The following is a 24,100-nucleotide window of genomic DNA, read 5'->3' on the forward strand; positions in this document are numbered from 1 at the left end:
CAAATTATTCACTCAAGATTGGCATTGTTTAACAGCAATCGGTTTAACACAGACTCTTTGGTTTCTGTATTGTTGTTGTTAACGACCAAGCTGTTTTGATTCTCTGAAATGAGCCATTTTGGTTGGAAAGTGGTTGATCGAGGGCAGAATTATAAGAATCTCAGTGATTACAGGATTTTGTTTGTGTCCCTGTTGCTACCATTAAATCTTGGGCCTCTCCTCATCTCTTGATTAAGCTATTTCTTGATCTATCTCTATTTCTTGCATTGGAAAGTTTCCTTTCTCTGTTACTGATAGGTAGATTTTGTGACATTTCTATTGCCTTTGGTACTGATTTTATTTCTGTGCTTTTATTGTTGATCATATACACTTCAGGAACCTAAAGTTCACATTGTCTTATAAACAGCAATAAATGTTATCAGTGATAATGAAACATTCAGGATACTGAGGTTGAAAAAGATTATGATTCATATATTTGTTAAATATTATCTAAATACTTTAGCGAGACCTTTCTATTCTGATAAAATGACATCTTATTATCTGTTAATTCTCTTAACACTTCAATAAACCTAGAGGAGAGTTTTGAATACTTTTTCATTAATATTAAAATGTCATTCAGTTATGGAATTCAGAGTTGAACAGTGAAGTAGTTTAACTGCCAAAATATGAAATAAAAACTTAAATCTTTGTGTCATTATCTAGTATATTTTAGTATCATCTGGGATGCTGCAGAAGTACTATCATAATTTCATTATGCTTAAGTATCTCTCTAAAGGTGTGTTGGCATACACTTGTATAGACTTTCAGAGAATATTTGCATATGAGTGACATCCTGAAATTGACTCTACAGTCCTTGCTGAGTGCCTTGTTTTAGAGAAGGGAATTTCTTTGAGTTGCTTAAGGAAAGAGTTGAATTTTTCCTGGAGGAGTAATTAAATAATTCTAAAATTTTTAAGTGAACAGTTATTGTATTTATTGAGAGCCTTCAGTTTGGTAGAAGGAATATTCAAATTTAAGGTTTTAGTTTTATCTAAGATTGGGGTTTAGATGCTAAGTTAAGTATTTTAATTTGGATTAATTCCCACATTTGTTAGAAATACAAGTATGTATTTGTCATGATTTTAAAGAACTAAAGCTGGTAAAGGAACTTCTTTCATACAGTTTTTCATACAGTGTGAGTTTTTACTTCTTTCTGTTCTTTGTGCTCGCTTTGGCAGCACATATACTATTGATCTTAAACTTTTATCTGTTTTGAACCCAGATGTATTTGACTATCTGCATTAATGTATTCTCCCCCAGATTTTCAATATTCTTGATTGTTTTTCTATGTATTTTGAGTTTTTCACTACTCATTTTAAAAATAGAAGTAACAAGTTAATATTGTAGAGGTGAAATTCATGTAACATATAATTAACCATTTTATTTTATTTTATTTATTTGTAATATGAAATTTATTGTCAAATTGGTTTCCATACAACACCCAGTGTTCATCCCAACAGGTGCCCTCCTTAATGCCCATCACCCACCAGGAGCTCCCCCTCCCTCCCACTCCCTATCAACCCTCAGATTATTCTCTGTTTTTAAGAGTCTCTTATGGTTTGGCTGCCTCCCTCTCTATCTTTTTTTTTTTTTTCCCCTTCATCTCCCCCATGGTCTTCTGTTAAGTTTCTCAGTTTCACACATAAGAGTGAAAACATGGTATCTGTCTTTCTCTGTAGGACTTACTTCACTTAGCATAACACTCTCCAGTTCCATCCACATTGCTACAAAAGGCCATATGTCATTCTTTCTCATTGCCACGTAGTATTCCATTGTATATATAAACCACAACTTCTTTATCCATTCATCAGTTGATGGACACTTAGGCTCTTTCCATGATTTGGCTATTGTTGAAAGTGCTGCTATAAACATTGGGGTACAAGTGCCCCTATGCATCAGCACTCCTGTATCCCTTGGGTAAATTCCAAGCAGTGCTATTGCTGGGTCATAGGGTAGATCTATTTTTAATTTTTTGAGCAACCTCCACACTGTTTCCAGAAGTCAAGCTTTCACTTTTTGCAGATGACATGATATTATACATGGAAGACCCAACAGACTCCACCAAAAGTCTGCTAGAACTGATACATGAATTCAGCTATTCTCAGAATACAAAATCAATGTACAGAAATCAGTTGCATTCTTATACACTAATAATGAAGCAACAGAAAGACAAAGAAACTGATCCCATTCACAGTTGCACCAAGAATCATAAAATACCTAGGAATAAACCTAACCAAAGATGTAAAAGATCTGTATGCTGAAAACTATAAAAAGCTTATGAAGGAAATTGAAGAAGATGTAAAGAAATGGAAAAACATTCCGTGCTCATGGATTGGAAGCATAAGTAACCATTTTAAAATATACAATTCAGTGGAATTCAATGCATGTAGAGTGTTGTAAACCATCACCTCTTTCTAATTTCAGAGTGTTTTCATCACCCCAGAACACCCCATACCTATTAAGTAAACACTCCATATTCCTTTCTTCCCCTATACCTAGATAAATATAATTTTGCTTTGTCTGTCTCCGTGTATTTGCCTATTGTGGCTATTTCATATAGAAGATCCTGTAGTCGGACCTTTTGTGTTTGGCGTCTGTTCACTTAGCATGGTGTTTTCAAGGTTTGCTCATGTTGAAGCATATACCAGAACATCATTCCTTTATATGACTGAATAATATCCAGTTTTAAGTATATACTTCAATTTGTTTATCCATTCATCTGCTGATGGATATTTGGGTTGTATGCAACTTTTGGCTATTATGAGTAATCCTGTACAGTTTCTATATGGACATATGTTTTTGTTTCTTTTGAATATACACCTAGTATAGAATTGCAGGATTATATGGTAATTCAGTGTTTATAACATCTTTGGGGACTTGCCAAGCTTTTCCACAGTGACTGCACAATTCTATGTTTTCTACCACAGTGTATGAGAGTTCATATTTCTCTACATCCTCACCAATATTTAATAATTTGTCATTTTTAATTATATTTTATTAGAATCCCTGTAAGTACCTTTGTTAAAGCAAAAGTAACTTTGAAAGTACTATTTTATACAAAATTTATTTATTTTTTGAGGTGCTGTTTTATACCTGCTATATTGGTAAACATGTGTTTTAAATTTTTGTTACGTTTTTTAGTTATTTCTTTTAAGAGAGAACACAAGTAGGGGAGGAACAGAGAGAGAGGGAGAGAGAGAATCCCAAGCAGGCTCTGCAATGTCAGCACAGAGTACAATGCAGGGCTCAAACCTACAAGCCATGAGATCATGACCTGAGCTGAGTTGGATGCTCAACCAACTGAGCCACCCAGGCGCCTCTATTGGTAAACATTTTTAAGAGGGAAAAAGGACCTGGTGTCAGTCATTTTGTCAGAGCCCATTACAAAACTGGTGTCTTTATAAATGATAGTCATTTCTGAAAGAAATGTAAGTGTCAATAAGTTTTTTCTCAGGTAATTAATAACCTACTTAGTGTTTCAGTATGTTTGTCTTCTATTCTTGTTTATTAACTCTGTATTAATAGTCTGTTTTTCAAATTTAGGTATGAGTATCGTGTAGAGATGGTTCATCAGTCCTGCAATGATCCTACCAAAAATATCATTCGAGAATTTGCATCTGACTTTGAAGTTGGAGAATGCTGGGGTTATAATAGATTTTTCCGTTTGGACTTACTTGCCAATGAAGGATATTTGAATCGGCAAAATGATACAGTGATTTTAAGGTAATAGGAAACATTTGATATTGTTTTTATCATGGGGGAATAATGTCATCAGAACTTTATTTTGAAATTTATTCATTTAACAAACATGAATACTGAAATTTATACTAACTATAATCCTATTATGTTTTTAAGTGTTTCTTTTCAGAAGTCCTGTATAGTGAGCAATATAACTCAGAAATGTGCTTGACATCTAGTTAGTAATTCCATAGAAAGGAAACTACTACTTTTTTTTTTTAATATTTATTATTTTTGAAAGAGAGAGACAGAGTGCAAGTGGGACAGGGGCAGAGAGAGAGAGAGAGGGACACAGAATCTAAAACAGGCTTCAGGCTCAACACGGGGCTTGAACTCAGGTACAGTGAGATCATGACCTAAGCCGAAGTCGGACACTTAACCAACTGAGCCACCCAGGCACCCCAGGAAACTACTGCTTCTTATAAGTAATGTTCCATTTACTTACCTATTGAACATCTAGCAACCTCCCCATTTGGAAATACAAAAATATTGAGGAATCAAGTGCTTATTTTTTTCAATTGACATTGTATATTATATGTGGGTGACTGGTTTTACAAGCTTAAATTCACAAAATAATTTTCAGTTTCTTCCAGATAACACCAAATTAAAAGTAAGGAAATAGAAATGAAAATTCTTGAAAACAAATTAAGTGATAAGTAGTTGGTGTGTTATTTGTAAGAAAGGACAACATAAACTGACTATAAAACCGCACAGCCCTGTTTAATATTGGGGAACCCTGTATAAGTCAGACATTTTGGAGCATCATTACATGATGTTTTAATTTGATGATGACAGTGAGAGCTTGAGTATTAAAAAAGTAGATTCAATTATGGTTTTTTGTTTTTTTTTTAAGTTTATTTATTTTGTGAGAGACAGCAACTGGGGGAGGGGTACAGAGAGCCCAGTGTGGGGCTCAAATTCATGAACTGTGAGATCATGACCTGAGCTGAAGTCAGACACTTAAGTGATTAAGCCACCCAAGTGTCCTGATTCAATTATGTTTTGAACAATGTTTAACAGTTTAAGGAGTTTCCATGAAAACCATTTTCAGAGCATTTTCCTTGGGATTGATTTGGTATACTCTTAATTTCCACTTATTCTGAGCTCTTTGATTCAGAGCATGCTGCAGGAGTTGCTGTTGTATGAACTTTTACTCGTATGTGTTCTTCATAACCCTTTTGGGAGAATGAATAAGTGATAAAAGAGTATTGCATTTTCAGTGTAGGAAAAAAGATTCTTGTTTTTGCCTTCATTTGGGGAATTATTTTAGTTCCATTTTATAACCTTTCAGGGTTTTGTTATTACTATTATTATTTGCCAAAACAAATAGTTTGTTGCTATTCCATACTTTACCATAGGGAAGATAGCAAAATTATTCAGCCATCAATTTGACCAGCCTACAAAAGGGCCTTTAAAAAAAAAAATGTTTATTTATTTTGAGAGAGAGAGAGAGAGACAGACAGAGAGAGGACAGGAGAGGGGCAAAGAGAGAGGGAGAGAGAATCCCATGCTGTCAACGTGGAGCCTAATGTGGGGTTCTGTCCCACAACCCTGGGATCATGACCTGACCTGAAATCAGGCATCAGACACTTAACTAAGTCACCCAAGTGCCCCAAGAGCTTTTTTTTTTTTTTTTAAATCCTTAGTCCTCTCCTTATTGGAGTCATAGTAATGTTGAATCTTTCTGGTGGAAATCTGTGTAATAGTTTCTTTTTTTTTTTAAATGCAGTTTAGCCCAAATTCTAATTCTTTATTTAGGCCATCCCTATTTATAACAAAACTTTTACTTACAGGCTTGAATATTAGTGCAGGAACAGATTCCTATTGTAATATCTTATTATCATTTATACAGCAATGTTTACTGAGTGGCAGTGGGTTAATATTAAGAAAGAATAAGATGGATTTTGTCCTCAGGAAAATCAAGATGAAATGGGTAGATAAAAACAATTTTTTCTAAAAGATAGTGCTATAATAGCAGTATAAATAAATTGCTGTAGGATTCGTGGAGAGGAGGCTTTTAATTATCTTATTGCTCATAATATTTAATGGGAGATCGCTGAAAATTTGAACCTCAATTCAAAATTCTGAAGGAATTGTAAATGTACATATCAGAAAGTTACTTTAAGGCTTTTCTACAACTACATATGAATAAATATGTATTTTATTCTCTTTTTGTTAAATGAGAAAGTTAAGGAATTTTACCTGTTGCTTGCTTTTGTTTTGATGATACATATACTAACTAATGATAATGTGTGGGCTTGGCTGTAGTTCATTAGGTATTCAAAGGTAATAGTCTTTTGAAAGTCTTACCAGTGTATACTGAGTAGGCAGTATCCACTTAAGCTAGTGATTGAGTGAATAATCTCTGACCTCTAATGCCTGAGTATGCTTGACTAGAAATAGTTATCTGCTGCAGATAATTCTAGATGGTCAGTAGATTCCTATACTAGCTTTAAAATGTTACGAAAAATGGAATAGTATTTAACATAAAGGTGACAAGACTGGAAAGAGGATTTGCAGGCTTCCAAGTTAGTCTTTTCTCTTGGGACTCTTCCTTTCTTTAGAAACATCTTTACATGTTACTGAAAATTTTTTCAGTATAGACTCATTTTCATTCATCTGACGTAGGTAGAGATTCTTTGCATTAGTAGGTATTAGTGTTTTAAAAGTACAGATAACTCTGAAAAGATTGAGGTCCTATCACTTACCCATTAAAATCCTTTATTATACTTGTTTTTTTCCCTAACCCTCCTGAAATATGCTGTATTGTGATATATGGAGGGTTGATTTAAGCTGCTATCTGGAAGGGTTTAGAATATAGGTTATTTAGAGGATGCAACTCTTTGGGGGACAGTAAAGCAGTCCTGGATAGTTGATCCTTTAAATTATTTTTTTATTGAGGAGTAAGAAAAATGGGGACATGAGATGGAGGCAGGAAAGAAAAAAAACAGAGTCTAAAACAAACTTTGCCTATTTTTGTAGTGCCTGACCTAAGCAAGAAAGGGGAAGGAAAGCATTAGCTTCTTTCTTCCTGCATAGCATGGTCTTCCCATCTCATGATCAACAATGTATTTGAACTAGTAGTTTGGGAGCTTTAACCATGATATGTAATGTTATTTCTTTACAAAAGTATAGTTTGAATTTAGACAACTGACTTGAAGATAACTTTTTTCTTCCAAGTTTTTATTTAAATTCAAGTTAGTTAACATATAGTGTATTGGTTTCAGGAGCAGAGCTTAGTGATTCATCACTTACATATAACACCCAGTGCTCATCACAACAAGTGCCCTTCTTAATACCCGTTGCCCATTTAGCGCTCTAACCGCCCCCCCCCCCCCCACGCCAGCAACCCTCAGTTTCTTCTCTATTGTTAAGAGTCTGTTATGGTTTGCCTGCCTCTTGAAGAGAACTTCTCAGAACATTATGTCATTCTAATTTGTAAACTGTATGTATAAATGGTTGATACCAGCAGCTCTGAATTCAATTTGAATTTTAGCTTTGTGGTAATGTAATCAAGTAAACTTAAAATTACAGAATTTATAGTTATAGATTCAAGGCTTGGTTGATAATATTTTACTGTTTGTATCACGTTTCATGTGCAGTTCTTCTTTTAAGGTTTCAGGTTCGTTCTCCAACTTTCTTTCAAAAATGCCGGGACCAGCATTGGTATATTACTCAATTAGAAGCTGCACAAACTAGCTATATCCAACAAATAAATAACCTTAAAGAGGTAAGGAAAAAATGTATTTTGGGTTTAGTGTTTCATATTGTGTTTTTGGCTTGATACATTTGTAATTAGATTTTGTAATTTTGTAGAAAAGTCCAATTATCTTATTCTCCCATCTACTTCCCACCTTTGAGCCTCTAATTTTACACTCTTCACAGTTTGTTAGCCATTAGCCACATATGGCTATGCAAACTTAATTAAAATAAAAAATTCAGTTCTTTAGTTGTACTGGCCGCATTTCAAGTGCTTCTATTGGGCATTGCACATATAGAACATTTCCGTACTGTATTGGACAGTGCTGCTCTCATTGAGGTAAACATTTTGTGTTTTTCTCAATGACTTGAGTATTTCTGTTTTCCATGCTGTCATGAAGTCAAAGGATTCTAAGTTATAGAATAATTGAAAATTGCCACATCTTGAATTTTCACTATTCTTGAATGAGCATTATGGAGGATCAGTTAAGGAATTTTTATCTTACAGTGGTAAATTACATTATGTAAGGGATTCTTCTTTCTGCCAGTGGAAATTGAGATGGGGTAATAGGATTGAAGTGCTGAGAATGGTTAATAGAAAAGGGAGGAAATATGAATGAATACATGCTTTGAGAGATTTTCATGTTAAGTGTACTATTTAAAATTGCTTATATTTATTGACTTTACAGTTTGCTAATTGTATGTGCAGCTTGGGCTGCATATAAGAAGAATGAGGGTAAATTGGGCAGATTTTTTTTTTTTTGCGCCATAGATTTTTCCATAAGCAAAACCTGGAGGGAGTGAGAGAAATGGTTCAAAAATGTTTTTAGGAACATCTGGATATATCTTTTTACTGAAAATATTTTTACTGTACCAGGGAACTCTTCTTTTGACTCATGTTTATGTGTGCTGTTATTGTTTTAAAAGAGACTTACTATTGAGTTATCTCGAAGTCAGAAATCAAGAGATTTGTCACCACCAGATAATCATCTGAGCCCCCAAAATGATGACACTCCTGAGACACGTACTAAGAAGCCTATGCCGTGCACCGATATGCTTCTCCAGGATGGTCCTACTACAGCTTCTATAAGAGATGTCAAAGAGGATGAAGAAGAGGAAAAGATTCAGAATGAAGATTATCATGTAATAATTAGACTTGTTTTAGATTCATTTTGTGCTTTGTAAGAGAAATGATAAGACCATGGTTTCCAGTATATATAGAGGAATCAATATACTGAAAGACTTCTCCATTTATTTTCTTTAGTAGAGTATGCCCTTCTGTAAATATTAAGTCAGAAGTTGAATCAAAGTGTTACAAGGCTCTAAAGTTAATTTATTATAGAAAACGTATGTTCTACCAAACAAACTGACACACATTCCGGAAAATATACAACTATACAAATTGTGGAATTAACAAATCTGATCTATTTCCATTTACTAAAACTAGTACAGTACCTTATTTTTGCATATGTAGGTAGAATCATTTAGGATTTGGGAGATAGCCAGGTTTTATGCTAGATAAACAACAACCAGAATGAGAATTTGAGAAGTGATTGTTACTGTTTAAAGTTATGGGTACCTGGGTGGCTCACTTAAGCATCCAACTCTTGATTTCGGCTCACTTCATGATCTCGTGGTTCATGGGATTGAGCCCTCGCTGTCAGCGCATAGCCTGCTTAGGATTCTCTCTCTGCCCCTCCCCCGCTCTCCCACTCTTTCTGTCAAAATAAATAAACATAAAAAAGAATAGAGTTGAAAAGTAAGACAGTGATGCGGAGACCAGCTTTTGTTGTTATAGTTGTTATTTGTAAGATAGGACACTTCAAGTATGTACTAAAATGAAGGAGCCAGTGGGGAGAGAGGTAAGTTAAGGTATTGACAAAACAAACTATTTAAGGAGATAATGGAGCACTCAGGTGAAGCAATTAACCTGTGAAAGGGGTGTTAATGGAATTAATGATGGGGTTTGGAGGTAGGGCAGGTAAAATTTGGGGGTATTTACACATAATAACCAGTGTGTTTTTCTATGCAGATAGGTGACAAGAGTTTTATGATGTCCTTGATGTTAGAGATTAGGTCGGACTACAGGATGATGGTTTGAAATGGTACCCTGTGAAGAGCCTCATTGGCATCTGCAGTGGAGTATATGAAGCATCTCTAGTCACATTGAAGGCCTAACTGAAAATGGCAGCAATAAGTTATTAGTGGAACCAGATAATGTGGTTGTGTGCTGTTCTCTAATGGGCTCAACTGCCTATGCACAGGAGAGAGAATTCTGATCATTTCATTATTCTTTGGTGCTTGGTCCATTGGCTGGATCAGATGATCAATGAGTAAAAACATTTGAGATAGAAGTCTTGTTTCTTTGCCTTGATCTAGCATGAACTTTCAGATGGAGATCTGGATCTGGATCTTGTTGGTGAAGATGAAGTGAATCACCTCGATGGCAGCAGTTCCTCTGCCAGCTCCACAGCAACAAGTAACACAGAAGAAAATGACATTGATGAAGAAACTATGTGAGTGTCTCACATTAACTGCCATAAAGCATCTAAGTAGTAATTATTAGAAGCATATTAACTAAATTTGGGCCTAAAAGTGGAGATACTCAGCATGTTTACTTGCTGTAGAGTATCTTATATAAATGAAGGAACTTGAAGGAAAGATAGTTTTCCTTCTTCACACCTCTGGGTTCCAAACTTAGCTTTAGTTTTTCTTTTTAATTTTTCAATTATTCAATTTAAGAAAAATGGAGAAAATGCTAGATAACAATTCCCATATTCCCTTTGTCCAGATTAATTCCCCAAATGTTAATATTTTGCTTAGTTCCTCTTTTCTGTATTTTATAAAAATATTTTTTGGTGAGACTTTCGAGTTAGGTGAATATACTTTTCGTTGTGTACTATGTTTCCTATGTAACTACAGTATAGTTATCAAACTCAGGATTTAACATTGATGTAATACTATAATCTGTTACCTTTTAAAAATTTGCCATTGATGTCCTTTGGTCTAGGATCCAAAGCAGTATTACATTACTTTTAGTTAAGTTTCTTTAGTCTTTAATTTGGATCACCTGATCTTTTTTGTTTGTTTGTTTGCTTGTTTATGACTCTGACACTTCAGAGAAAGAGCATTTCTTTCCTAGCAAGCTTCAATTTGGGAGTTGTCCAAATGTTTCTTCACAATTAAATTAAGATTGTGCACTTTAGGCAGGAGTACTAAAGAAATTATGATACCTTTTCAGGACCTCATATGATGGAGTAGTGGGAAAGCACATGTCTTTTATCTCTGTACCATTAATTTAGATTATTTGGTTTAAAAAATAATTTTTTTAAATATTTGTTTATTTTTGAGAGAGAGAGAGAGGCAGAACGTGAGCAGGGGAGGAGCAGAGAGAGAGGGAGACACAGAATCCGAAGCAGGCTCCAGGCTCTGAGCTGTCAGCACAGAGCCCGAGGTGGGGCTCAAACTCACAAACCGCGAGATCATGACCTGAGCCGAAGTCGGACACTCAACTGACTGAGCCACACAGGCACCCCTAGATCACTTGGTTAACGTGATGTCTGTCAGGTTTCTCCAATACTAATTTTTCCCCTTTGTAGTTAATAAATACCCTATAGGGACATATTCTGAGGCTGTAAATGTCTTCCCACCCTATCACCTGTTCCCCCCATTCCCCCACCCACCTTCCCTATGGTAATCCTTAGTTTGTTCTCTATAGTTAAGAGTCTGTTTCCTGGTTCCCCCCCTTACCCCCGTCTCTCTGTCTCTCTGTCTCGCGTGCACCCACACACATTTTCTCTCTTTGCTCATTTCTTTTGTTTCTTTAATTCTACGTAGGATTGAAATCATATTTGTCCTTCTCTGACTTCATTTAGTGTTCATTATACCCTCTAGCTCCATCCATGTTGTTGAAAATTGCAAAATTTCATTCTTTTTGATGGATGAATGATATTCCTCTGTGTGTGTGTGTGTGTGTGTGTGTGTACACCAAATATTCTTTATCCATTCATCAGTCAATGGACACTTGGGCTTCCATATCTTGGCTGTTGTAAATAGCACTGCTATAAATATAGAGGTGCCTATATCCCTTTGAATTAATGTTTTTATATTCTTTGGGTAACTAGTAGTGCAGTTGCTGGATCATAGAGTAGTTCTATTTTTAACTTTTTAAGGAAACTTCATACGGTTTTCCAGGGTTTACCAATTTGCATTCTCACCAACAGTGTAAGAGGGTACCCCTTTCTCTGTATCCTCCCCGACATCTGTTGTTTTCTGTTGTTAATTTTAGTCATTCTGACAGCTGTGAGATGGTATCTCATCGTGGTTTTGATTTGTATTTCCCTGATGATAAGTGATGTTGAGCATCTCTTCATGTGTTTGTGTCTTCTTTGGAAAAATGTCTATTCATGTGTTCTTCCCATTTCTTCACTGGATTGTTTTTTGTGTGTTGAGTTTGATAAATTCTTTATAGATTTTGGATTCTAACCTATTATCTGACATGTCATTAGCAAATTATCTCCCATTCTGTCAGTTGCCTTTTAGTAGTTTTTTTTTTTTTAATGTTTATTTATTTTTGAGAGAGAGAGAGAGCATGAGCAGGGGAAAGGCAGAGAGAGAGAGGGAGTCACAGAATCCAAAGCAGGCTCCAGGTCTGAGCTGTCGGCACAGAGTCCGACATGGGGTTCGAACCCATGAACCATGAGATCATGACCTGAGCTGAAGCCAACGGTTAACCAACTGAGCCACCCAGGCCCCGCTAGTTTTTTTTATTGTTTTCTTTGCTGTGCAGAAGCTTTTTATCTTAGGTCACAGTAGTTCATTTTGCTTTCATTTCCCTTGTGAGTTCCTTAAATATCCCAAACTAGCATTGGTTAGTGTTGTTCCATATAGCACTCTCATTATAATAAGTGGGGCATCTGGATGTCTCAGTTGGTAGAATATGTGACTCTTGATCTTGGGGTTGTGAATTTAAGCCCCATTTTGGACATAGAGCTTACTTAAAATCAATCACTAAGTAAATAAGGAAATTAAAAGAAATTTTTTAATTAAAAAAATAAAATAAAGCAATAGTAGTTTTTTTGATAGGAAAGATTTTGTGAGGACTTTGGCAGGAGGCAACATCCTTTTTCTGAAATACCATCTTAAGAAAACAGTATTGATGGGGTACCTGGGTGGCTCTGTTGGTTGAGCAGCTGACTGACTCTTGATTTCGGCTTAGGTCATGATTCCAGAGTTGTGGGATTTAGCCCCGCATTGAGCTCCACACTGTATGTCAAGCCTGCTTGGGATTCTCTGTCTCTCCCCCACTCGCATGTACACTCTCTCTCTTTAAAAAAAAAAAAAAAAAAAAAAAAAGTAATCATATATGTTAATTTGATCTTTTTTTAACCTTAAAGGTAGTGTTTTAAGCCTAATTTCTTACCATTAAGTTATAAATTCTTTAAAGCTATATAGTTCCTTCTGCTTACAATGGTTCTCATATTTTCTATTTTAAAAATTAAACATTGGGGTACCTGGGTGGCTTAGTCAGTTAAGCGTCCGACTCCCGATTTCAGCTCAGAAAATGATCTCATGGTTTGTGAGTTCAAGCCCTGCACTGGGCTCTGTTCTGATAGGGAGGAGCCTGCTTGGGATTCTCTCTCTGCTCCTCCCATGCTCACACTCTGTCTCTCAAAATAAATAAGTAGGGGCGCCTGGGTGGCGGAGTCGGTTAAGCGTCCGACTTCAGCCAGGTCACGATCTCGCGGTCCGTGAGTTCGAGCCCCGCGTCGGGCTCTGGGCTGATGGCTCGGAGCCTGGAGCCTGTTTCTGATTCTGTGTCTCCCTCTCTCTCTGCCCCTCCCCCGTTCATGCTCTGTCTCTCTCTGTCCCAAAAATAAATAAACGTTGAAAAAAAAAAATTAAAAAAAATAAATAAATAAGTAAATTTTACAAAAGAAAAATGTTGCCAACCATCTCGGTGTTTTTGAAAGGTAGTTTGAACATTAACACTACCATGATAATATTAAAAGTCCTTTTCCTCATTTCTGTATTGAGAAATAGCATGTCTTACTTTGTAGGAGAAAGCTATGCACTACTGTTTTAAAATTCATCGAGGTGTGACAAATGTTAATTGTCCTTACTGTATAGGAATGATGAATTTTGTATATTCTTAGGTCGGGAGAAAATGATGTGGAATACAACAACATGGAATTGGAAGAGGGAGAACTTATGGAAGATGCAGCTGCTGCAGGACCACCAGGTACAGAGGCTAAGATGCACAAGCTGTTCTGTCTTCTCTTTCCTCTTCTCTATCATATTTTAATATATGGCAGCCACTGCTCTATATAGCTTGTGGTATTGGAAGTGCTATATATGTATATAATATTGTATATTGGAAGTGTCAATATATATTATATATCTTAGAGTGTATACTAATGGTATTTAAAACAGCAATAATAGCTAACATTTGGTAAGTGTTCTTACATACCAAGGATTGTGCACAAGCACTTTTATATGTACCTTTTCTCATTAATTTCTCACATTCTGTGAGATAGATTTTAATATTATCTACTTTTTATAGCTGTACAAACTGGTATGTAGAGAATTTAAGCAACTTGCTCTCATTCACAATTTAGTAAATGAAAGAGGGATTTGAGTTTTGGGTTTGTCTGAATCCATAGTTCTTGGTCTTCTCTACAGTTATGTATTAATTATCCTTTTATGATATTTGTCTTGTTTGTAAATCTAATTTAAGTATAGAATAATCTGAATAGATTCATGGACTGTGACTTACAAAGGACTTTTTGAGAGCTCATCTTATACATTGAAAAAACTTGAGATTTAATTGCCTAGGTCACATAGGTAGCTGTTGGTAGAACTAGTCTAGAGCTCCATATCATCTTTTTCTTAGATTCCGATTTTTGCCAGACCACACTGTTCTTGTTGGGATGAAGTGGCTCAAATGCTGAGTTTTTCTCTTGTGTTCTTGGACCTGTTTAATTAAGCATGCAAATCTTGGCTAAAATAATTATAAGCTAGCTTTGTATTGCTATTTATTGATGTTGCCCTTGGTACAAACACGGGCATATTCTGTGGCGTGTTTGGATCTCTGAAGACCTCTTAAACATTGGAAGCCTTGCAACTTCCACCCATGCTTTGTACTCTTCCTACTTCTCACATTTTTCTAGGTGATTTCAGTTCCACTTGTACTTCAATTCTATTTATATGCTGATTACTCTCTAAGTTCTAGCTCTAGCTTTTATTTTTCTCATAACTTCCAGTTCCATGTAGCTGTGTGGTTTTGATGTTAACAGATTCAGTGTCTCCCAAACAAATCATTGTCTTTTTATCTGTCAGCCTGCCTATCAGTAATAGCTCATCATCTTAGTGATTGATGGTGCTATACATTCTTCATCTTTTCCTCTTGCTTAAATTCTGCTTGTAATACATTACCAGAATCTGTTGATTCTACCTAAATAGTGCATGAATTCATTTGTACTTTCCTTTGACATTCCTAGTCTAGGCCACTGTCTTTCAAAATAGTCTCTTGTCTGGGTTCCTTGTATCCATTATTCTTCCTTTCATATGCTCAAAATGAGTTCTTTTTCCCCCTTCAAATTTATATCTGATCATGTCACTTCTCTACTCTAAAACCCTTTATTGAATTCCATTTACTTACAGGATAAAATCCAAACTTGCTTAATGGTACAGAAGACCTTTCATATGCTGATTCCTACTCACTTCTGTAGCCTTACGTCTCTCACACTTGCCTCTGTCATTTTTTTAGTCTAGAGGAACTTCTTTCATCCCCCCAAATGTGCTTCCCACCATGTTCCTTATGTCTCTCCTCATGCTGGGCGGAGCTCCTATTCCTTCTTAATTTTAGCTTGTATTCTATTCCTGGAAGCCCTCCTCAATTGTGTGCCCTGGGTCTTTTTCTGCTCCCTCAAATTAACCTATTAGAATAAATATTAAACCTGATTATAATTGCTTATTTAGCTGCCCATTATCCCTTTTGGCTCTGAGCTCCACAAAGCTGTATGCCAAGAAATAATGCACATCTTAATTTTGTATCCCTGAGATTTAAAAATATAATAAGTGATCATTTAATATTTTTCAGATAAATATTGAGTGAATATATTTATTTTTACTAAGTGTTGAATGTAATTTTTAAAGTTTTAAATAGTATAGAAAAATTCAGAGGCTATCTTGGTATAAAATGGAAGATGGATATATTAAATCAAGGTTACTGAATATTTTTCAGCCTTCTGGGATACTTTTTCTTAGTTAAATCTGTCATTTCCTCTCTTAAACTATATAACAAGGAAATACTTATGTAAAACATTTTTATACATACTGGGTAATGGGTAAATAAGAGGTTATATTTTTCAATTCATTCATTCACCAAATACTTACTGGACACTTGCCTAGAACTATGTACTGTTTTACTATCTGGAGCTATAGTACTGAATAAAAAGACTTCTCTGTTCCATGCTGCTTATGTTCTATAATTATGAAATTGTAATTCATTTATTTACTTAAAAAAATTTTTTTAATGTTTATTTGTTTTTGAGAGACAGACAGGGCACAAGCAGGGGAGGGGCAGAGAGAGGGAGACACAGAATGAAGCAGGCTCCAGGCTCCACACTGTCAGCACAGAGCCTGATGCAGGGCTCAAACTCACAAACTGCAAGATCATGACCTGAGCTGAAGTCAGACGCTAAACGTACTGAGCCACCCAGGCACCCCCGAAATTGTAATTTATTAATTCAATAAATAGTTTTGGGGACCTGTTATACCTCAGACACTAAATTGTGGGTGCTGAGGATACAATAGTGAATCATACCCAGATAATTTTTATTGTATGCTTTTGGGAATTTTAAATACTTGGCATTTGTCAAATGCCTTTCCTATATCAAGATTTTTGGGAAATACAATGAAAATTACTTACTCTTAACATAATTGATAATCTAAAGGTGAATAGATGTATGAAAAGATAGCTAAGATACGTAAGATAGTACACCTACAAAAGAATCCCAGTTTCTTTAGATATTGCCTCCTCAGGAGGTAGAACATAACTCCCTACCCTTAAATGTGGGCTATGCTTAGTGACTTGCTTAGATGAAAATACAGTGGAAAGGGAGAAATAATTTTATGCCAAAGAAACAGGGCAAACATTATTGTAGCCAAATTATCAAATTTAACATCATCCATGTTGTCATGTTGATAGCATAGGTACCCTTGTTATGATGTGTTGAGAATTGTACTTTACATCTGTGGTGTTGTCCTCCCCAAAACCCATAAACACGATCTAACCACGAGAAAAACACCACATGAACCCTTGTTGGAGGAACATTTTATAAAATATATGACCAGTACTTTTCAAAACTGTCAAAAGCAAGAAAATTCTGAGGAATCACCCCAGACCAGAGGAACCTAAGGAGAAATGACCATCTAGGTGTAATTTGGTATTCTAGATGGAACCCTGAGACACAAGAAGTACATTAGAGAAAGATTAATGAAATCTGAATAAAGTACAGATTTTATTAGTTAATAATAGCATATCAGTATTAGTTCATTAGTTGTGATAAATGTACCATGATGATGAAAGTTGCTGACAGTGGGAAAAATGGATTATGGGATTTATAGGAATACACTGAATTATCTTTGCACCTTTTATAGAAATCTAAAACTATTTTAAAATAAAACATTTTAATATATAAAGAGAATAAAAGCTGAATTAAGGGTGAGGTGGGGCTGAGTGTGGAATGTATTATTGTTATAATTTAATTATGGAAAGTCCATTTCAGGCTTGAGTTTCATATTTCAGAACCACACAATCATCTAAAGAATTATATCAGTTAAGATGTTAAGTTATCCACTAACTAGAAGATCTTCGTTACACAGAAGCTAGGTATGAGGTAAAATAACATTTACTTAATTTCAATGTGTAGATAGTATTAAATAAGGTTATAGCTTGAAATAAATATTTAATGACTCAGGTGGCCTCATTCCATCAAGAATGCTTTTAGTTTATTCAGTTATTTTCATTAGTTACAAGAGAACTTCCACTTATATTAAGTACTGAAAATGTAAATAAAAAGTTTCATTGTGAAAGTATTCTTTTTATGAAAAAAACTTTTAAATGTTCATTTTTGAGAGAGAGAGAGAGAACGAGCAGGAAAGGGGCAGAGAGAGAGACACACAATCTGAAGCAGGCTCCAGCCTCCAAGCTGTCAGGACAGAGCCTGATTGCGGGGCTGGAACTCACAAAATGCGATATCATGAACTGAGTGGAAGTCGGACACTTAACCAACTGAGCCATCCAGGTGCCCCTTGTAAAAGTATTCTAATCTAGAACATTAGCTAGTTGAATCTTGTTTGAGAACTAAAAGATTCTAGTAATATAACGCACTTGTATAACAAATTGATGTTATGTAGGTTATTACTTAAGACATTTGTTACTTATTTTGGTTAAAGACCTTTAAGGTTACTTGTTCACAGGTATTTAATGATTGCCCACTTGGCATCAGGCATTGTGTTGTTCATTGGGATAATAAGATGAATGAGCATTATCTTTCTAAAATGAGAATCTAGCACTAGTGATTACAGAACTTTGTGATTGTAAATACAGATATAGGGTGATACTAAAAATAGAACAGGTAATTAGGAATGAGTGAAAAAGGCTTTAGAAAGGGAGTGGTGCTTGCTTTTGTTCTTGAAAGATGAGCTAAAAGTTCATTAGAGGAGCAGGGAAATAATGAGATTAAGAGTGGAAAGGCATTCCAAGCAAAAGATGCAGCATTGTTCTTTTTAGAAACTTGAAATATTGAGACTTGATATGGGGGCAGGCCAGTGGAGATTGGTAAGCAGGAACCCAGATCAGGTAATGGAAAGTTTCATTTGCTAGGCTAAGGATTTGGGGCTTTATTCTGTGGAACCATTAAAGGTCTTTAAAAAGAAGTATGATCAGATTTGGTTACATAGTGGAAGATGAGTTAAAGGACAAGATTAATTAGAAACTACTGAAATGTTCCAGAAGGGAAAATTATGAGGGCCTAACATAGGGCAGTAGTAGTAGGGATGGAGACAATTTTTTGAAAGATGTTAAATAGTAGAATCAATAGGACTTGGGAATCTTAACTGGATGAGATGGATTTGGTGGATATGTGGGGATGATTCCTTAAGGTTTCTGGGTTAGGCTGTGCCATTACCTAAGACAGTGAGTCCAGCAGCAGAAGATACTATATTCAGTTTGATCTTTGTTGATTTTGAGAAACCTGTGGGACAATTATGTGTTGATCTCCAGACCCAAATATCTAACTGTTTAGAAGGTCTCAGCTATGTAATCTGGTCTAGAAAGGCACAGTGTTTGTTTGTTTGTTTATTATTACAAACAATATAGATTTTATTAATTGGAATAAATAAATAAATTAAAAATTTCCAAAAGATTTGTCTATAACATATAAAGAACTTCTACAAATCAACAAGAAAAAGGTAAGACTACCTCCCAGTAAAAAAGGACAAAAGATTGGAATACACCCTTCATGAGGGAGGCTATTGAGATGACCAATGCACGTTTTAAAAAGTACTTAGCCTCTTTCATCAGAGAAATGCAAATTGATATTATGTCTTAGTATGGATCTCTTGGGTATTTATCCTACATGGAGTTTGTTGAGCTAAGCTCCTTGAATGTGATAGACTAATATTTTTCATCATGTTGGAAGTTTTCAGCCATATTTCTTTGAACATTCTTTCTCTTTGCTCTTGTGTTACCCCCATTGTATGTATGTTGTTACATTTGATGAGATCGCACAGATCTCTGAGACTCTTCATTTTTCTTTATTTTTTTCAGGAAGTGTGAAGTAAAAATCAATAAGATACTGTTGGCACGCCCACTGTAGCAACTAATATATGATAATATTTTTTAAACTGGCAATACTAAGTATTGAAGGCATGTAGAGAGGTGGAAACTCTCATACCTTGTCAGTAGGAATGAAAATTGGTAGCACTACTTTGGAAACGTGTTAGGCAATATGTTTTAAAGATGAACATACACATTCCTTTGTATGAGCCAGGGCTTGCCAGTAGATTTTTAGAAGAGTATTTAGAGCAGCATCATTCTTTTTTAGGTGTTGTCATTGTGTGTGTGTGTGTGTGTGTGTGTGTGTGTGTGTATGCATGTATGTGTTTTAATTAAGAAAAATAAGCATAATTTACGGGGCGCCTAGGTGGCTCATTTGGTTGAGTGTCCAACTTCGGCTCAGGTCATGATCTCATTTGTGGGTTTGAGCCCCGTATTAGGCTATGTGCTGTCAGCTCAGAATCTGGAGCCTGCTTCGAATTCTGTGTCTCCCTCCTTCTCTCTACCCCTCCCCTGCTCGTGCTCTGTCTGTCTCTCTCTCAAAAATAAATAAACATTAAAAAAATTTAAGAAGAAAAATAAACAGAATTTATAACAGTAAAAGATGTGAATAAGCTGGTTTAAGACTAGACTGTATAAGACCTTGAATGTCATGCTGCTGCACACAGGTACTATGATAAAATCAAGAACTTAGATCAGTGTGACATTTTATTTTGTTTTATTTTATTTATTTATTTTTAGTGTGACATTTTAGTAGGGGGTTGGCTCAGGAGGTGGGGGAACCTGTCACTGATTGATTTGCTTTTTTATGAGGTATTTTATATTTTATTCATGTGACCTTCAAAAGCAGTTTATGTATTTAGAATTTTAGTAGCTTTATTCTTAGCAGCTAAAAACTAGAAGCAACCCAAATTCTTTCCAAATAGAATAAAGAAAGAAATTGGGGTATATTCATATACTGAGATGCCACACAGCAATAATGAAAATGAATAAACTGCTACATATAACAATGTAGATGAATCTCTTGAATATAATGTTGAACAAAGAAGCAGGATATTAGAGCACATTATCATTTCATTCATATAAAATTTAAAAACAGGCAAAAGTAATCTATGGTTTTAACCATAGGATGGAGGTTACTTTTGGAGAGGAAGGTAGTAAGCAATTTTAGGAGGCATGGGAAGGTCTGGGGGTACTGATACTTTGTGAACATTTATTAAGCTGAATACTTATGTATAAGACAGATATGCATATACAACACACCCAGTACAATGGCAATATTAGCTCTGAGAGAGGGAAACTGAAATAGATGCTACAGTCTTTGATGTCCTGTGGATAGTTAGTAGAAAGATGGGAACAGGGGAGGGAGGGAGTCGCCAAAGAGCATAAACCACGAAGGAAGGGAGTTTTTGTTTATTGGTGAAAGTAAGGCCTGGAAGAGCACTGAGAAACAGGAGAGGGCTACTGTTAAATAAGTCCATTTAACATGGAAAAATGGGCAACTTCTACTTTTAAAGAAGAACTAGATAGCAGGGCAGTAGATAAAATATACAGGGCTGCTGAGTTACTTATTATCCAGTCAGTACCACCTGGGCAGCTTTTAAGAAAAAGATCCTGGATCCCACTCCAGTATTCTTTTTCAGACATCTGTAGTGGAGGTAGGGATCTGTAATTCTTTTTTTTTTCTTTTTTTAACATTTATTTTTGAGAGACAGAGTGAGACAGAGCACGAGTAGGGGAGGGGCAGAGGGGCAGGGTGGACACAGAATCTGAAGCAGGCTCCAGGCTCTGAGCTGTCAGCACAGAGTCCAACACGGGGCTCGAACTCACAGACTGTGAGATCATGACCTGAGCCGAAGTCGGATGCTTAACAGATTGAATCACCCAGGTGCTCCAAGGAAACTGTAATTCTTTTTTTTTTTTTTAATTTTTTTTTTAATGTTTATTTATTTTTGAGACAGAGAGAGACAGAGCATGAACGGGGGAGGGGCAGAGAGACAGGGAGACACAGAATCGGAAGCAGGCTCCAGGCTCTGAGCCATCAGCCCAGAGCCTGACGCAGGGCTCAAACTCACGGACCACGAGATCGTGACCTGAGCTGAAATCGGATGCTTAACCGACTGAGCCACCCAGGCGCCCCAAGAAACTGTAATTCTTAAAACTCCTCAAATGCAGCCTGATTTGGAAACTTCCTAGTAAAGGAAAAGAGTTAAGATGTGTTCTTTTTTTTTTTTTTATTTGTTTGTTTGTTTGTTTAAAATTCGCATCCAAGTTAGTTAGGATACAGTGCAATAATGATTTCAGGATGAGAATCCAGTGATTCATCACCTATATATAACATCCAGTGCTCATCCCAACAGTGTCTTCCTAATAATGCCCCTTGCCTATTTAGCCCATCCCCGCACTCAAAACCCCTTCAGCAACCCTCAGTTCTCTGTATTTAAGAGTTTCTTATGTTTTTGTCCCCCTTACTGTTTTTATATTATTTTTGCTTCCCTTCCCTTATGTTCATCTGTTTTGTATCTTAAATTCCACGTATGAGTGAAGTCATACGATATTTGTCTTTCTCTAATTTCGCTTAGCATAATACCCTCTAGCCGAGCAATATTCCATTGTGTATACACACACACACCCTACATCTTTATCCATTCATCAGTAAGATGCAGTTTTAAGGTGGAGAGGGGATAGTTTTCTGCTTTTTTCTTTTTCTTTTTCTTAAGAGTTCAGCTTTTTCTTGAGTATGTCACAAAGGTTTAATCAAAAAGACCAAAGCCCATATCATCATCAGACTCCTCAGATTCTCCTTTCTTTGCTTTCACTTTCTTTTTTTTTTTCCCTTCTATCCACATTTCTATTTTATTCCTGTTGCAGATAGGTGTGTGTGGTTTTTTTAAGTAATTATTTAATTTAATTTTTTTTTAATTGCAGTTCTTTGCTTCCACTTTCTTTTCCTCAGCTGGGGCAGCAGCATTAGAGGAGCCCAGACCTCCTGCTGGCGTAGCACCAGCTTCTGGGACAGGTCCACCAGCCCCTGCATTACAAATGAGGCTCCTAATGTTGGCATTGACCAGGGCCTTTGCAAACAAGCCTGGTCAGAAAGTTTTAACATTTATACTGACCGCCTTGATGAGGAGATTCCTCTTATCCTCCATGGTGTCATTGCAGGATGAGGGCCAAGTAGATCCAAGTGAGCTCCTGAGATAGAGGCCATGGTACAGGTGAATGCTGAGTGGTGCTGCCAGGCATGGTGCTAGTCACCAAATGAAGTGAGAGCCTTCCTACAAAGGACCAAGCAGTTGTAGCAGTTTGAGGAAAAGGGGAGTTTTCTGCTCTTTTTTTTTTTTTTTTTAATTTTTTTTTTTCAACGTTTATTTATTTTGGGGACAGAGAGAGACAGAGCATGAACGGGGGAGGGGCAGAGAGAGAGGGAGACACAGAATCTGAAACAGGCTCCAGGCTCTGAGCCATCAGCCCAGAGCCCGACGCGGGGCTCGAACTCACGGACCGCGAGATCGTGACCTGGCTGAAGTCGGATGCTTAACCGACTGCGCCACCCAGGCGCCCCTCTGCTCTTTTTAATAGGAGTTGCAGGGGGTACCAAGGCTGGGAAGAAAAATTTGCAGTAGGATGATAACCTCATAAAGAGGAAGAGGAAGAAGTTGGAAAAGGTGAGGATGTGAATATAGATGGAATATATATAAGTAGATAATTAGCTTGAAGCTTGTGAATAATTGGAACTTTTCTCCTAAGTTATTTCCTTCCAGATCTCTTTGAAAAACTCATGAATAGTTGGAACCTGGTTATTTTATGTTATTTTTATATTATCTATTTTAAGACTTTGTTGAATGTAACACTTTAAAATTTTAAGTTTCTTTAGAACATATTTAAATAGTTTTATTGAAGGAGGTCAGTTTAAACCACCATTTCTGTACCTGATATTTGCTAGGTATTTTACTAGGTACTAGATACAAGTCCAGTGGTTTCTTTAGCTTAAGGAGCTTAGTCCAATATAGGTGATACAGATATCACATTGCTCATAGGTGTCCATACTGTGCATTAGTCATTAACAAGTTCAGTCTAGGGGTGTGTGGGTGGCTCAGTTGGTTAAGTGTCCTACTCTTGGTTTTGGCTCTAGTCATCATCTCACGGTTCAAGAATTTGAGCCCTGCGTTGGGCTCTGTGCTGTCAGCACAGAATATGCTTTGGATTCTCTCTCTCTCTCTCTCTCTCTCTCTCTCTCTCTCTCTCTCTCTCTTTCTATCTATCTCTTTATCTCTCTCTCTCTGACCCTACCACTCCCCTGCTCACTGTGTCTCTCTGTCTCTCTCTTTCAAAATAAATAAATAAACTTAAAAAGTTCAGTCTGGGGGCGCCTGGGTGGCGCAGTCGGTTAAGCGTCCGACTTCAGCCAGGTCACGATCTCGCGCTCCGTGAGTTCGAGCCCCGCGTCGGGCTCCGGGCTGATGGCTCGGAGCCTGGAGCCTGCTTCCGATTCTGTGTCTCCCTCTCTCTCTGCCCCTCCCCCGTTCATGCTCTGTCTCTCTCTGTCCCCAAAATAAATAAAAACGTTGAAAAAAAAAAAAAAGTTCAGTCTAAAAACTCCTCAAGAAGAGTACTGTTTTGGTGTCTAGTTTCTTGGGATCTGTGATACTGTGGGGATTTGTCTTTCTTTGAAGACCACTGGGTTATGGGATATATTCTCCTTTTCCTCACCCTTATCTCCCTTATTGTGTATATTATATATGTTATCATCTTTTTATTTCTAGGCCTAAGGATGGG

The 24,100-nt window shown here is 36.4% G+C and overlaps 1 protein-coding gene across 8 annotated transcripts in view; it reads left to right on the forward strand.

The window, feature by feature from the left end:
* TRIM37 (tripartite motif containing 37) overlaps window positions 1–24,100 on the forward strand; it is a 148,295-nt gene that overhangs the window by 68,419 nt on the left and 55,776 nt on the right. For all 8 annotated transcript variants that reach the window (XM_043583913.1, XM_043583917.1, XM_043583919.1 and 5 more), the window contains 5 exons: window positions 3,583–3,762; window positions 7,393–7,507; window positions 8,404–8,619; window positions 9,856–9,992; window positions 13,632–13,717. In XM_043583913.1, the coding sequence (XP_043439848.1) occupies window positions 3,583–3,762; window positions 7,393–7,507; window positions 8,404–8,619; window positions 9,856–9,992; window positions 13,632–13,717 (734 nt within the window). The remainder of the gene's footprint in view (window positions 1–3,582; window positions 3,763–7,392; window positions 7,508–8,403; window positions 8,620–9,855; window positions 9,993–13,631; window positions 13,718–24,100) is intronic.

Source organism: Prionailurus bengalensis, chromosome E1 (genome assembly GCF_016509475.1).
Source record: "Prionailurus bengalensis isolate Pbe53 chromosome E1, Fcat_Pben_1.1_paternal_pri, whole genome shotgun sequence".
Classification (NCBI taxonomy): Eukaryota; Metazoa; Chordata; class Mammalia; order Carnivora; family Felidae; genus Prionailurus; species Prionailurus bengalensis.